At 36.4% G+C, this 13,312-nt stretch overlaps 1 protein-coding gene across 4 annotated transcripts in view; it reads right to left on the bottom strand.

Moving 5' to 3' along the window:
• VWA8 (von Willebrand factor A domain containing 8) overlaps window positions 1-13,312 on the bottom strand; it is a 468,389-nt gene that overhangs the window by 271,026 nt on the left and 184,051 nt on the right. For all 4 annotated transcript variants that reach the window (XR_002824147.1, XM_004376614.1, XM_023731623.1 and 1 more), the window contains exons 18-19: window positions 8,503-8,609; window positions 5,168-5,274 (exon numbers count right to left, since the gene is read on the bottom strand). Coding sequence is in view for 3 of the 4 variants with exons in the window: in XM_004376614.1 (XP_004376671.1) it covers window positions 5,168-5,274; window positions 8,503-8,609 (214 nt within the window). In the remaining variant the exon portion in view is untranslated. The remainder of the gene's footprint in view (window positions 1-5,167; window positions 5,275-8,502; window positions 8,610-13,312) is intronic.

The following is a 13,312-nucleotide window of genomic DNA, read 5'->3' as shown; positions in this document are numbered from 1 at the left end:
ACCTCTGTTTGTGTTAGTTTAGGTAGGTAGTGAGTTTCTAGAAATTTGTCCATTTCCTCTAGGTTTTCAAATTTGTTAGAGTACAATTTTTTGTAGTATTCTGTTAGGATTGTTTTAATTTCAGTTGGGTCTGTTGTGATATCACCCATCTCATTTCTTATACTGGTTATCTGCTTCCTCTCCTGTTTTTCTTTTGTCAGTTCAGCAAATTTGTTGGTTTAGCAATTTTGTTGATCCTTTCAAAGAACCAGCTTTTGGTCTTGTTAACTCTTTCTAATGTTTTTCTACTATTCTCTATTTCATTTAATTCTGCTCTAATTCTTATTATTTCCTTTCTTCTGGTGCCTGAGGGCTTCTTTTGCTGCTTTCTACTTGTTCCAGTTGTAGGTTTACTGTTTCGATTATGGCCCTTTTTGGATGTGTCCATTTATTGCTATAAATTGACCTCTGAGCACTGTGTTTGCTGTGTCCTGAAGGTTCTGATAGAATGTGTTTTCATTCTCATTTGATTTTATGAATTTCTTTATTCCATCCTTAATTTCTTCTATAACCCAGTAGTGTTTGAGCAAGGTATTGTTCAGTTTCCATGTGTTTGATTTTCTTCCTTGCTTTTTCTGTTGTTGATTTCTACTTTAATGGCTTTAAGGTCAGAAAAGATGCTCTGTAGTATTTCGATGCTTTGGATTTTGTTAAGGCTTGCTTTATGGCCTAATATGTGGTCTATTCTAGAGAATGTTCCATGTGCATTGGAAAAGAAAGTATACTCGGCTGCTTTTGGGTGGAGTGTTCGGTATATGTCTATGACATCAAGTTGGTTGATTGTAGCATTTAGCTCTGCCGTGTCTTTGTTGAGCTTCTTTCTGGATGTTCTGTCCTTCACAGAAAGTGGTGTGTTGAAGTCTCCTACTACTGTTGTGGAGCTGTCTATCTCTCTTTTCAGTGCTGTTAGAGTTTGTTTTATGTATTTTGGAGTCCTGTCATTGGGTGCGTAAACATTTACTATAGTTACGTCCTCCTGGTTTGTTGACCCTTTAATCATTATATAGCGTCCTTCCTTATCCTTTGTGGTGGATTTTACTTTAAAGTCTATTTTGTCAGAGATTAATATTGCCACTCCGCTCTTTTTTGAGTGTTGTTTGCTTGATATATTTTTTTCCATCCTTTGAGTTTTAGTTTGTTTGTGTCTTTAAGTCTAAAGTGTGCCTCTTGTAGGCAGCAGATAGACGGACCATGTTTTTTTATCCAATCTGCCACTCTCTGTCTCTTTATTGGTGCAGTTAGTCCGTTTACATTCAGCATAATTATTGATAGGTATGAGGTTAGTGCTGTCATTTTGATGTCTTTTTTTTTGTGGCTGTTCACAGTTTCTTTGTTCCACTTAATTTTCTGTGCTGAGTCGTTTTTCTTTATGTATTTTCTTTTCATCTTTTTCATTGTTTTTGATTTTGTATTTGCTGAGTTTTTATATTTTTATAGTTTTATATTTTGACTTGGGGGATTGTTAGTTTCCTTTGCGGTTACCTTAATATTTTCCTTAGCCTTATTAATCTCGTCTCAGCCTCACCTCCTACAACTGTCCTTCTCCTGCTCTGTGTTCCAGGCATGGGGCGCAATAGTGAATAACTTTCTGTTCACTCTTCTGGTGTTTCCATCAGACTTTCTGCTCCTTGAAGGAGAACCTCTGCCTTCCGTCTAACAAAGCAGCACCAACTCTACCTTAAAAACAGTTCTGCAGTGTGTCCTCTCACTGTCCACTGACACTGCCTTGGTTTAGATTCTTTGCAGCTTTCACCTGGACTATTGCAACACCTCCTGACTAGCCTCTCTTTGGCCTTCTACCTCATGGACAACATTGAAGAGTGAATACAAAATCAGCAAAATCATAAATTTGCTTAAAATCTTCCAATGGCTTCCTCACCTTTACAGGATAAAGTCCAAACTCTGTATTTAGTAATGCTCAGATGATATGATGCTTTCCTAACTTGTCACTGGTACTCTTAATACTCTCCTATTTATACCAGAGAAAATTAACCGTATACCAGTTCAAAAAAAAAGTTGCTGTCAGGTCGACTCCAGTTCATGGCGACCCATGTGTGTCAGAGTAGAACTGTGCTCCGCAGGGTCTCCAGTGCCTGATTTTTTTGGAAATAGATCACCAAGCCTTTCTCCTGAGGCACCTCTGGGTGGACTCAAACCACCAACCTTTCAGTTGGTAGCCAAGTTTGTTAACAATTTGCACCACCCAGGGACGAATTAATTATATGTAGATCCCTAAAGGAGTCTTCGTGGCATCATAATTAAGCACTCGGCCGCTAACCGAAAGGTTGGCAGTTCAAACCCACCAGCTGCTCCATGGGAGAAAAAACCTGGTGATCTGATCCCATTAAGACTCATCACTGGTACTCTTAATACTGGGAAACCCCATGGGACAGTTCTACTCTGTCCTGTAGGGTCACTGTGAGTCAGAATCAAATCGACAGCATACAACAACAACATAGCTCCCTAAATGAGCCATTCTCTCATACAGCCAAGTCTGTAAATACCAGTCTCTCTGCCTGAGAAACTCTTCCTCCTTTGCCTGGTTATTTTCCACGAACATTCCAATCTTGAACCATCACCTCATCAATGCTAACACAGTAAGCTGAGCACACTTCCACCACACTGTGTGATAACCAGGTGTACTTACTTATCTGTCTCCCTCATGAGATTATGAGCAACTTGTGTCTTGGAGCTCTATGCATACACGTATGTGCATGTGTGCTTGTGTGTGTGAGACAGAACGAGAGACAACGTATATGTATATATGTTAATATATATATGATATATATGGACCCCTGGTGGCGCAGTGGTTAAGCGTTCAGCTGCTAACCAAAAGATGGGAGTTCAAATCCATCAGTCACTCCTTGGAAACCCTACGGGGCAGTTCTACTCTGTCCTATAGGGTCACTATGAGTCAGAATCGACTCAATGGCAACAGGATTGCTGGTGGATTCGAACTGATGATCTTCTGGTTAGTAGCCGAGCTCCTAAACACTGCACCACCAGGGCTCCATATGATATATATATAATCTCTGCATCTCAATACCTTAGTTCAAGGCCTGACACATTGTAGGTATTTTAAAAAGATTTTCAGATCTAAAGCTCCTGAAGCTTATTAAGAGGCTATTAATCTGTTTCCATTAGTCTCTCCTCCTTTCTGCTACAAGTGTAATATTCCTTAATGAAAATTTTTTTTTTTTTTGCTTTAAAGAGCTTAATGAAAGACTTAATGAACTAATAATACTCTTGATTATACATCTTCAAATCTTATTCATTCTACCATGAATCCACTCAACAGATGTTTACTCAGCAGTTGTTATGTGACAAGCACAGTGGTATTTGCTGAGATACAAAATAGAGAAACACAGGGCCTTAGGTTAGTGGTATGAAAACACAAGTTTAAAAAAATCAGTTCCAACACTGTGGTAAGGGGACCCCAGAGTAAAGAACAGCAAGATGGTATAGGAGCAATTAAATCTGCAAGAGGTGTTCAGACTACCACTGCAAAGATGAAATAATAACGCAGACAATAGAAGCAAATTTAATTAAGCCACTGCCCCTAGAATGGGGACAGCTAAAATGTTTTTTATTAATGATTAATTCATAATGCTTTATGAAGAGAAGGTACATTTGGAGACAGGCCACAGAAAGTTTCTCAGGCTCACTGCGTAAAATTCACAGTAGCCTTGTGGTCCTCAATGTCTATGTCATAAACACCATGGCAACAGACACTGCATTCAGGGAACAATGTTCCTCCTTCGTACTGAATTTCCTATGTTCTTATATGCTGTGAAGTCTTTCCAACTTTTGTCACCAAGGAGTTTTTCAAACTGCCACTTATAACATAGTTTCCTGTCTTTTCTTTGTTCCTTTCTACCACAAGGTCAGAGTGTGATTCCGTCGGTGCTGGGAGATTGTACATTTCCTTACAATCATGTTTCTGTATTTATTTGGTAGGCAAGATTTTTTTTCCCTCCTATGTGCTCTAAATGGTTTTATTTTCTGTTCATTTGTCCACTGCTTGTACAAGAGCACTAATGCTCTAGGAAGAAACATAAAACTTACGTTATTTAATTGGCTATAGAATCAATAAAAACAAATGGGGGTTATCCCTTTTGCTAAGCCAGGGAGAATAATTACAGTTTTGACAGATTTCAAAATATTAAACAAGACTTTTATTGAGAAAGAAGAATTTGCCTAGATACCTTCTATTTTGTTAATATAATTTAGGGATAAAAATATGGTACTTGCTGGACAATAAGCAAAAGTGGGGAATGGCAGATAAAAAAGAAATTTTAATTTCCTATCTTCTTCATATAGTGAAATAGTAAGCAGAAGTTCTATTAACTTAATTTGTAACTGTCAGGTTATTATTTATATGCAGATTCGTGATGAAGCATTACAGAAAAAATTTTAAGTGTGTTTTGCTTTTTTATTTTTTTTTCATAAAAGAAATAAGTAACCACTTGACAGAAAATGAAGGGAAAAAAACCTTTTTATATTATGGGTTATTATGGGTAATTTTCTCTAAACTGAACGTCTGGGTACAAACCTATTTCTATGTCTTAATGGATGGCCCATATAAGGCTTGGCTAGTTTACAAATCAGAAATTCTCTACCCTCCCTCTTAAAAAAAAAAAAAAAAAGAAAAGAAACAGTAAAGAAAAAACATTACTAAGAATTTGCAGAAAAAGGATGCACCGAACACAACCCTCTCTGAACTACTGAAAGGATTTAACTAACAAGCAAGCAAAAGAGAGGATGACTATTAGTTCTATTTTGCTTTTAATTTAATAATGTATTCAACTTATTTACCTGAAGTGTAGTCAAATAACGTGTGCATGTGTGTATAAAATTTCTTACCCTAATCATAGCAGAAACTCCTCTAACTTTCAAGTATCTTTGGAAAGAATGTTACGTTTTCCAACGCCTTAACAAAAAATGTTTCATCTCTTCATTTTGTACCATCTTAACTGAATTTAGGAAATTACAATAAAACATGATTATAATATATGTATATATTATATATATAACAAAATTATAATTAAACATGATTTTCACTTCAATCTGTGTTAACTACCACAGTGTAAGTGGTGATTTATCTGTGAATACAAAGCAATGATCTTACCTGAATGTTGTCATAGAACACAACATCAGGGACTTTCATTTTCTCATGGGCTTTATATATCGGTGCACTGACAGCTCCAATCCTCAGAGATCCAGATGCCACTTCACCTAAACATTTCATACAGGACTGAGAATTACTCCTAGCACTGTACACAGAGAATTCTGTCCACCAAACACAGAACACACAGTAGCACAGGTACTTCTTAGTGGGCTCTTTAAGGGTTTTTAATTTAATTCCTGAAAGAAATAAGCTTGACCGTGGTCATAAAACACCATAGCTCTACACACAGCTTAAAATGTTCCAAGATGTAGAAAATTTATTTAAAACAATATATATAGCAAACAGCATATAGATAAAATTGAGAGGGAAAAAAACTGGAACTCAGTCAAACCACCTTCAGAAGCTTGTTTGGTCAGAGTCTGTAACCCATACATAAGCCAAATATGCATTCAAAAGCTCTGAAGTATCTTGATTATAATGTTTTAGGGCCCACGCCTTGAAAACCTCCACATAAGAATCCCCTAAAGCTCTAGTCAAAAATACAGATGAATCAACCCACCCCAACCTCTTAAATTGCTATTCTCAGGGACAGTCCAGGAAACCTGTATTTTCAAATAAGCATCTCAGGTGATTTTGACACCCAGCTAGATTGGGAATGTCAGTCCTACACAAGTTGTAATAACTATTATTGTATTGTTCCCAATTTGCTTTAAATGGGTTGGTCTAAGAGCTCCTTGAAGCCATGAAACTAAGTAATAAATTCCTTAAAGTCAGGGAACATATGTCATGTGTATTTCCAAAAGTAACCAGACACGTATGTTTACTGTCTGACATGTTCCAAGGTCAATAGTAATAGTAATATTGATGATCTTAATAATAGAAGCTATCATTCATTGAAGACTCTCTACGGCCAGATCCCAAACTAGATACTTCATCTTATTTTTCTCTCATATAGTTTCATACAATTTTCTTAACAATGAAACAAGAATTACGAGGAAACTAGCATAACATAAATTAAGTAATTTGCTTAAAATCACCTAGCCAGTATGGGTAGAGCTCAAAATAGAACTTAGTATTGTCTGACATTCTTTCTACCATGTGAGGTGTGTTCAGTCCTTTGACTCCAAATAATATTCCATCCTGTGGATATACTCTAGCAAGCAGATAGCTGATTACAATATCTTAAACAATTTACCTATGGTTTTTTTTCCTAATTCAAGTAAGAAAACTGAAGTTTGTTTCACCTCTAGAATATTATTTTTGTGCTACAGTATTTTGAAAGACAAGGGGGAAAAACAACATTTGCTTTTTTGGAGTACCATGAACACTTTTAAGTTAAAAATAAACTGTCACTTTGTTTAATCACTGCTGAGCGCTACATACTTTATTTGTCAAAGCACAGTAGATCTTAACAGTAACCTCTCCCTCCAACAGATCCCTGCCATTTTCCTTTGATTCACAACTTCTCTAAGGCAGGAAAACTGTGCGCTGTCATGCTGAGAATTCACTATGCATTTACTACCATCAGACCTCTGAAATAGGTCGGGTATAAAACTGTGAAGGGAAAGGGCAAGAGTGTGGCAGTGAGAAGACACATGTAATTTCAGGTTCAAAACAGCATCTGAGATCATCTACAGTTTAATTTATGGAATACACTCATTAGATTTAGGGCATTAGGAAAATTTAATTCACTGAACCAATATTTATCGTCAACACTCTAAACTAGAAACACAGAAATGCATTCAGGGAATGGTGATGCTAGTATACCCCTGGGAGAAAGCTGACTAGCTATCTCTTAAGAAATTTCACAGGATGGCATTAATTGGGTAAAGGTGTCAAGGTCCTCAGGCCGACAGGCTCAAAACCTGATATTGTCATCACAAATGAGGGCTAATCTAACCCTCACGAGGATATTAAAGACAGGTATGTAAAACGTGAATTGCAAAATACTACTTTGCAATGAACACTTCAACTTTGATATGGACTATGATACATTGGTTGCCATAAACAGCATATTCCTATTTGAATGGACCTGCATGGAAAGCAAAATCTTCATCAGAAGGTTGCCTGGTGAGCATGGACGATGATTAAGGAGAGTGGATTAAATGAATTAAACACTGAAAAACATCAGACTAACAATTCTCCACAAGAGGACTGGCATGGAAGACGAATGGAACCAGATGAGTTAAAAGTCTTTTATCTTTCCCTATCCCCTGTATAAGGCTTAGATGTTCAACCTGCTTCCGAGACTGAGCAATCTGTAGTTTGAATGTCAGAGTCTTTCTCCGGATATCTTAATAGACTCAGTTAAGTAACATATGAGTCTACAACTCTTTGAGCTGCTTTTGCATATCTGTACTCAGATCCATCAGTATGTTGAGTTCATAATTTTACTTTAAAAAAGACATCTTATTTCCTTAACAGCAAATTCTTGTGTCAGTGTAGCCACAACTACTACCAACATCTGCTACAAAAGAGAACCACAACAGTCCCCTTCAGAGAGTTGTCATACTTTGGATATTTTGATAAAACAGGTAAATACCTTACAAAACAGAGAAAACTTTCATTGTGCTCTAATTGAAGAATAGGAAACTTTTGTAGGAAGAGATACATCTCTCCACAACTCAAAATTATACTTATGTCTAGCAAGAAGAAAAGTACCACAAAAAATGGTACAGGTGGAAGTGGAAGAAGTAAGAAGACATAAAATGGTATGCTGAATATATTTTACTCTGTATCAGCCTAGAACAGTTTCCAAAACGTGTCCCATAGGACATGGGTGGCTCTCAAAATGTAAAAGTTGTACAATAAAAACCAAATTATAGATTCTATGGTGAAACACACTTGGAAAATATTAGTCAAAACAAAATTAAGCCATTGAAACCCATTGCCGTTGAGTCAATTCCGACTCATAGCAACCCTATAGTGAAGAGTAGAACTGTCCCATAGGGTTTCCAAGGAGCAGCTGGTGGATTTGAACTGCTGACCTTTTGGTTAGCAGCCAAGCTCTTAACCACTGCACCACCAGAGCTCCAAAACAAAAGCTAGACAAGTTTATTTACAGCAGGAATTCTCAGAGCCTTTAATTCGGTACTGTATCCAGTGTGCACTAAAATAAATATTCTAAGGTTTAACTTGTAAGTTGTTTTCAAACTCCTTTTTAAATAACAGATCCATTTCTTCAGCCCAGTATATCAGACAGACAAAAGCAGAGGTGCTCTGGCTGAAGAACAGATGAAAAACAAAATATTTTGTTATTGAAATTAAAATAATAAATAGAATCAAACATTTGATAATTATTATTTCACTTAAAAAGAAATAAATCCAACACTTACATCTGTAATCCTTCAATTCTGGTTCCAGATTATTATCAGTTGTCCCTTCTATTACAGCATCTGCCAGATTTTTTTCTAATGCTGCCCTTGCAAGGCTGGGTAAAAACCTGGGGGGCGGGGGGGCAGGGTGGGGGGGAGGTAGAACAACAAAGCCAAACTTTCTGTGATTTCTAAAAATCTTTAAACACACACGAACATATACCCTTACTAGTTTCAACCCATTAAGAAAGATCAGTCTGGATCTGTGAAATCCACATCATACAAGGTTTTAGAATAAATATAAACTCCCAGAACATATTAAGCATATGTTTGTTGAATCTGCTTTAATAAGTAAAACTCATTTGTAATTAGCAGTGCTCATTTATATGCAATATTTTGCATAACAAGACTTAAAATAATTTGCTTTCTTAAGTGAACTTAATATACCCTATTAAGTCTTGATTATGCGTTAAACTGGCTTGTCAAATTTCCTTAACAGATGAAACAACACTTCAGCCTGCTTCAAGTTGTCGATCGCAAATTCAAATTAGTGGAGCTCGATTAATGAGGGCTTCTTTACTTTTCTAACACAAATTATTGCATGAATTTAAGATTATCCAGGTTGTTTCTTCCTTGTCAAATACAGCCACATTTTAATCTCTCTGGAAACAACTTGTGAAAAGAAAATACACTTTCTAAAAAAAGGAAAGATTAAAACAACATGTTTAGCTGCAGCGTAAGTATTTTTAGGACAGAATTTGTAATTGACCTTACAAATATATTTTTTTAAGTCCTAACGCATAAGTACCATTAAAAAAAAAAAAGCACCTGTTTATCCATTTTATATGTACACTGTCAAAACAACAATCTGGCGAGTAACAAAAGCATTCATTCTCCAACTACAAATAAACTGTCTGACTGCTTGAATACCACATGTTTGGAACATGAAACATAGTTTCCTACCCACATAAATAAAGTTATATCTGGAATTTAGGATCCCAAGAGAGCCCACAGAAATGATTTGTAATCCATGGGTGTCTGTGATATACCACTATAAAATAACCACTATGAGCCACAATGTTCCAAATAAACATATTAAGAACATAAACCAACCAAACTTGTTGCCGTCAAGTCAATTCTGACTCAGAGTGACCCTGCAGGAGAGAACAGAGTTGCCCCATAACGTTTCCAAGGAGTGGCTGGTGGATTCGAACTGCTGACCTTTTGGTTAGCAGCCAAGCTCGTAAACAGTGCACCACCAGGGCCCCACTAAGAACATACTCCTTCTAATTTAGCCTTTCCACATTTCCAAATCTTTGGCGGTGGATCCCACAGCCTTGAGTATGGTGTTGTTGCGAGCTGCTGTAGAGTCGACCCCTGACCCATGGCGACCTCCTGCACAACAAAACAAAATGCTGCCTGGTCCTGAGCTATGCCCATGATTGGCTGGGGATCAGACCATTGTGATTTATATGGTTTAGAGAAGTAGATCACCAGGCCTTTCCTCCTATTCCATCTTAGTCTGGAATCTCTGCCGAAACCTGCTCAGCATCATAACAACATGCAAGCCTCCACTGACAGGAGATGGCTGCAAATGAAATGCATCAGCCAGGAATCGAACCCAAGTGTCCTACACGGAAGGCAAAGAGTCTATCATTGAACGACCAATGTCTCCCCTTGAGTATAAGCTAAGAAAAGAGAAGTTGGTTGAACCAGAGGCAAATGGATGAGGATGAAATGAACTCCTGATTTCTGTCCCAGTAGTATTCCAATCCACATTTCTGACACCAACTATCTCCCACCTACAGCCTCATTTTGGTCTTAGGTTATGATGTAGGGGAATTTATGTACTTCTAAGCCAGGAGCCTGTGAGTCCAGCATCAAGTCAGATTTACTATTGTTCATCTCTGACCTTTTGTCACACTTCTTAGACTGTCTTGTTGCTCATGACCTAGCCCTCTCCTTATCTGGCAGATCCAGTAACTGCTTTTGTCTTGTTTCCAGAGTCCCTGTCCCGGCATCCCGCCCTACCTTCCTCTCACCACTATCCCAGAGTCCAGCCTGTGAACATTAGGCCCTGCAGCAGCATCTCCATTACTTCCTATCAGATCTCTGTGAATGACAATTGACACTTTCATTACTCACAGACTGTACTTACTGTTCCCAGTCACTCCAGACATGTATATAGTCTGTCAACACAGACTCACATTGCCCATGTACTGGAACCTTTCTAGATAGATCTTCAAAGCCTGTGTTGTTGTTAGGTGACTTTGAGTCTATTTCAACTCATAGCAACCCCAGGTGACAAAGCAGAACTGCCCCACAGGGTCTTCTTGGCTATAATCGTTACAGGAGGAGATCACCAGGCCTGTCTTCCAAGGCCTTTGGGTGGGTTCGAACCGCCAATCTTTTGGCTAGTGGTCGAGTGCTTAACCATTTTCGCCACCCAGAGAGCCAAAATGTTCCAATACTGTATGTAAATTTAAGATTTCAACCTAAGAATCAAAGTGTAAATCAATCACTCAATTACACATTTTAAATAGACGTTGAATATCCGTTGAGCTCTAATATCCATTAGCGCTCTTGGGCCTTCTCTCTCACTCTTCCCCATCCCGTTTTTATTAAAGATTGAAAAATTGCTATTTATTTGAAAGAAAACTTTGAATTTAAGAAAGAAATGGCAATAACATTCAAAACATTTTCACTAAGCACCAAATAAAATAGTTCCCAATCCTTTCACCAAGAACCCCTTTATTATTGAAAGATGGTCTAAAAACTATTCGGGCTTCCAGTAAGGAAATCTAAAGCCAACCAGCAGATTTTCTAATTAGCATTAGATGACCAGATTAACATCTTGAAACGATATAATGGGAATGAAAACAAATTTTAAAAGCTTTGTTTAGCCTAAATATTCGAACTGAAGGGATATGTTCAATTTTTTTAAATACTGAAAAAATGTCAACACCTCCTCCCAGAGCTGGTAATATGGACATATCCTCTGCTTTTATTCTGTCTTCTTTTGCTACCAACCTAGAAAATCCTATCTTAGTCCTTAATAGGACACATGTGGTCTCCATGAGTCTAAACTGACTCCTTGGCAATTAACAACACTGGAACATTAAGATAACTTAAGGTTCATTCAGTTGATAAATTGGTTATAGTTGTGAGTTATTTAATTTCTCAGAAAGGTTTTGTTTGCTAATTCACACATATAAAGTACTTTAAAAGGAAACAGAATATATAAAATTGATTAATGCAGTTTTAAATATTTGAAGGTATTTAACTTAGCCAAGTTTTATAAACGGAACCAAGTATTTTTCAAAGGCCTATAAAAGTGATTGTTAAAATCTACTATATTTAGAAATAAGCAAAACAAAATGAAAAGACTAAAGAAGATCTAGATTTTGTAAATTATAGTTTTTAAAACCAAAAATAAATCTGTGACTGGCCGTTTCTCCAAGTAAAATCATTCTTGAGGACACATAAAAAGTAATCATTTAATAGAAAGTATGACGAGTTCTATCAAACTTGTAATTTTAAAAAATTAATCACCTAATAGTTTAAATGGAGTAGAAATCTTATATAGATGTTATTCATTTTCAATCATGGGAATTTCTGAAAAAACTTGTGCGCAAACTGAGTTTTTCATGAATGGAATAATTTCTGCATTACCTAAATTTCAGAGATAATCTTAATTTCTGATTAAATTCTTACAACTCTGCCTAAAATTTCTGTGCTAAAGGATCATCACCATAAGATTTTCCAGAAATAAATAAGTTAATGGAATGCAAAATATTATTACAGAGACCCTCTACTTAATTCTTTTATAATAAAAGAATCTTTGGAATGCAAAATACCTAAATAAACTCTTAATCTTCTAAATTTTCTTCCCTTTGGCCCCTAAGGTTTTCAACTCTAGAAAATAAATTATGGAACTAGCTCAAAGAGTTGATGTAGATATTATAGGCTATGAAGGTAAATGCTTACAGAGTCATTCCTTCAGACAAAGAAATGTTCTACTCTGAACTCAACCGGCATAAACAGATAAGTGAATATTTCAAAAATTACTTTAACAAAAAAGACTACATAATGTTTAATAAATTTAGGCTAGAGATTTGCTTTTGTCTGCTAAATAAAATATTTCATGAATACAAATGTCAATTATTGTTTCAAAAATTTCCATAAAATTCAATTTCTTTTCACTGCTTCACTATAGAATGAGGGCATTAAAAACAACAACACTTTATATACCGATATTTTTTTTGGTTCCTTCCTGCCACTGTGCTTTCCTGCAGAGGTTAGTGAAAAGTCTTTGGACTCTGTAGCCTTGCTAAAGTCAACGGACGGTACGTAAACAAGACAGCTGTTTTGCAAAAGGGCCAGGAGGTGATGAGGAAATGGAATTTTACTGTAGGTAATTGATAACCCTGGAAAAATTGACTGGCTATTTGATTCAGTGAAATATTTGTGAATTTCACAAAAGAGCATTTTTTGTTTTGCTTTTCAATTTTTTAACTATGAAATATTTCAAGCACATGGAAAATTACTCAGAATATTAAGCATTCTATTTGTCTCTCTTCATTCCTAGAAGTAACTCTTATCCTGAAGTTTCTGTGTGTCTTTCTTGTCCATATATGTTTATATTTGGACACATAACAATGTACTTTTTTTCTTTTATTGTACTTTAGGTGAAGGTTTACAGAACAAATATTTTCTCATTAAACAGTCAGTACACATATTGTTTTGTGACATTTGTTAACAACCCCACGACATGTCAACGCGCTCCCTTCTTGGCCTTGGAGGACCTTTTATTTCTTTTTTTTTTTTTTTT

The sequence above is a fragment of the Trichechus manatus genome, unplaced genomic scaffold, assembly GCF_000243295.1.
Source record: "Trichechus manatus latirostris isolate Lorelei unplaced genomic scaffold, TriManLat1.0 scaffold00044, whole genome shotgun sequence".
NCBI lineage: Eukaryota > Metazoa > Chordata > Mammalia > Sirenia > Trichechidae > Trichechus > Trichechus manatus.
Note: the sequence above shows the minus strand (reverse complement) of the source record. Positions and strands in the feature narration are given on the sequence as shown.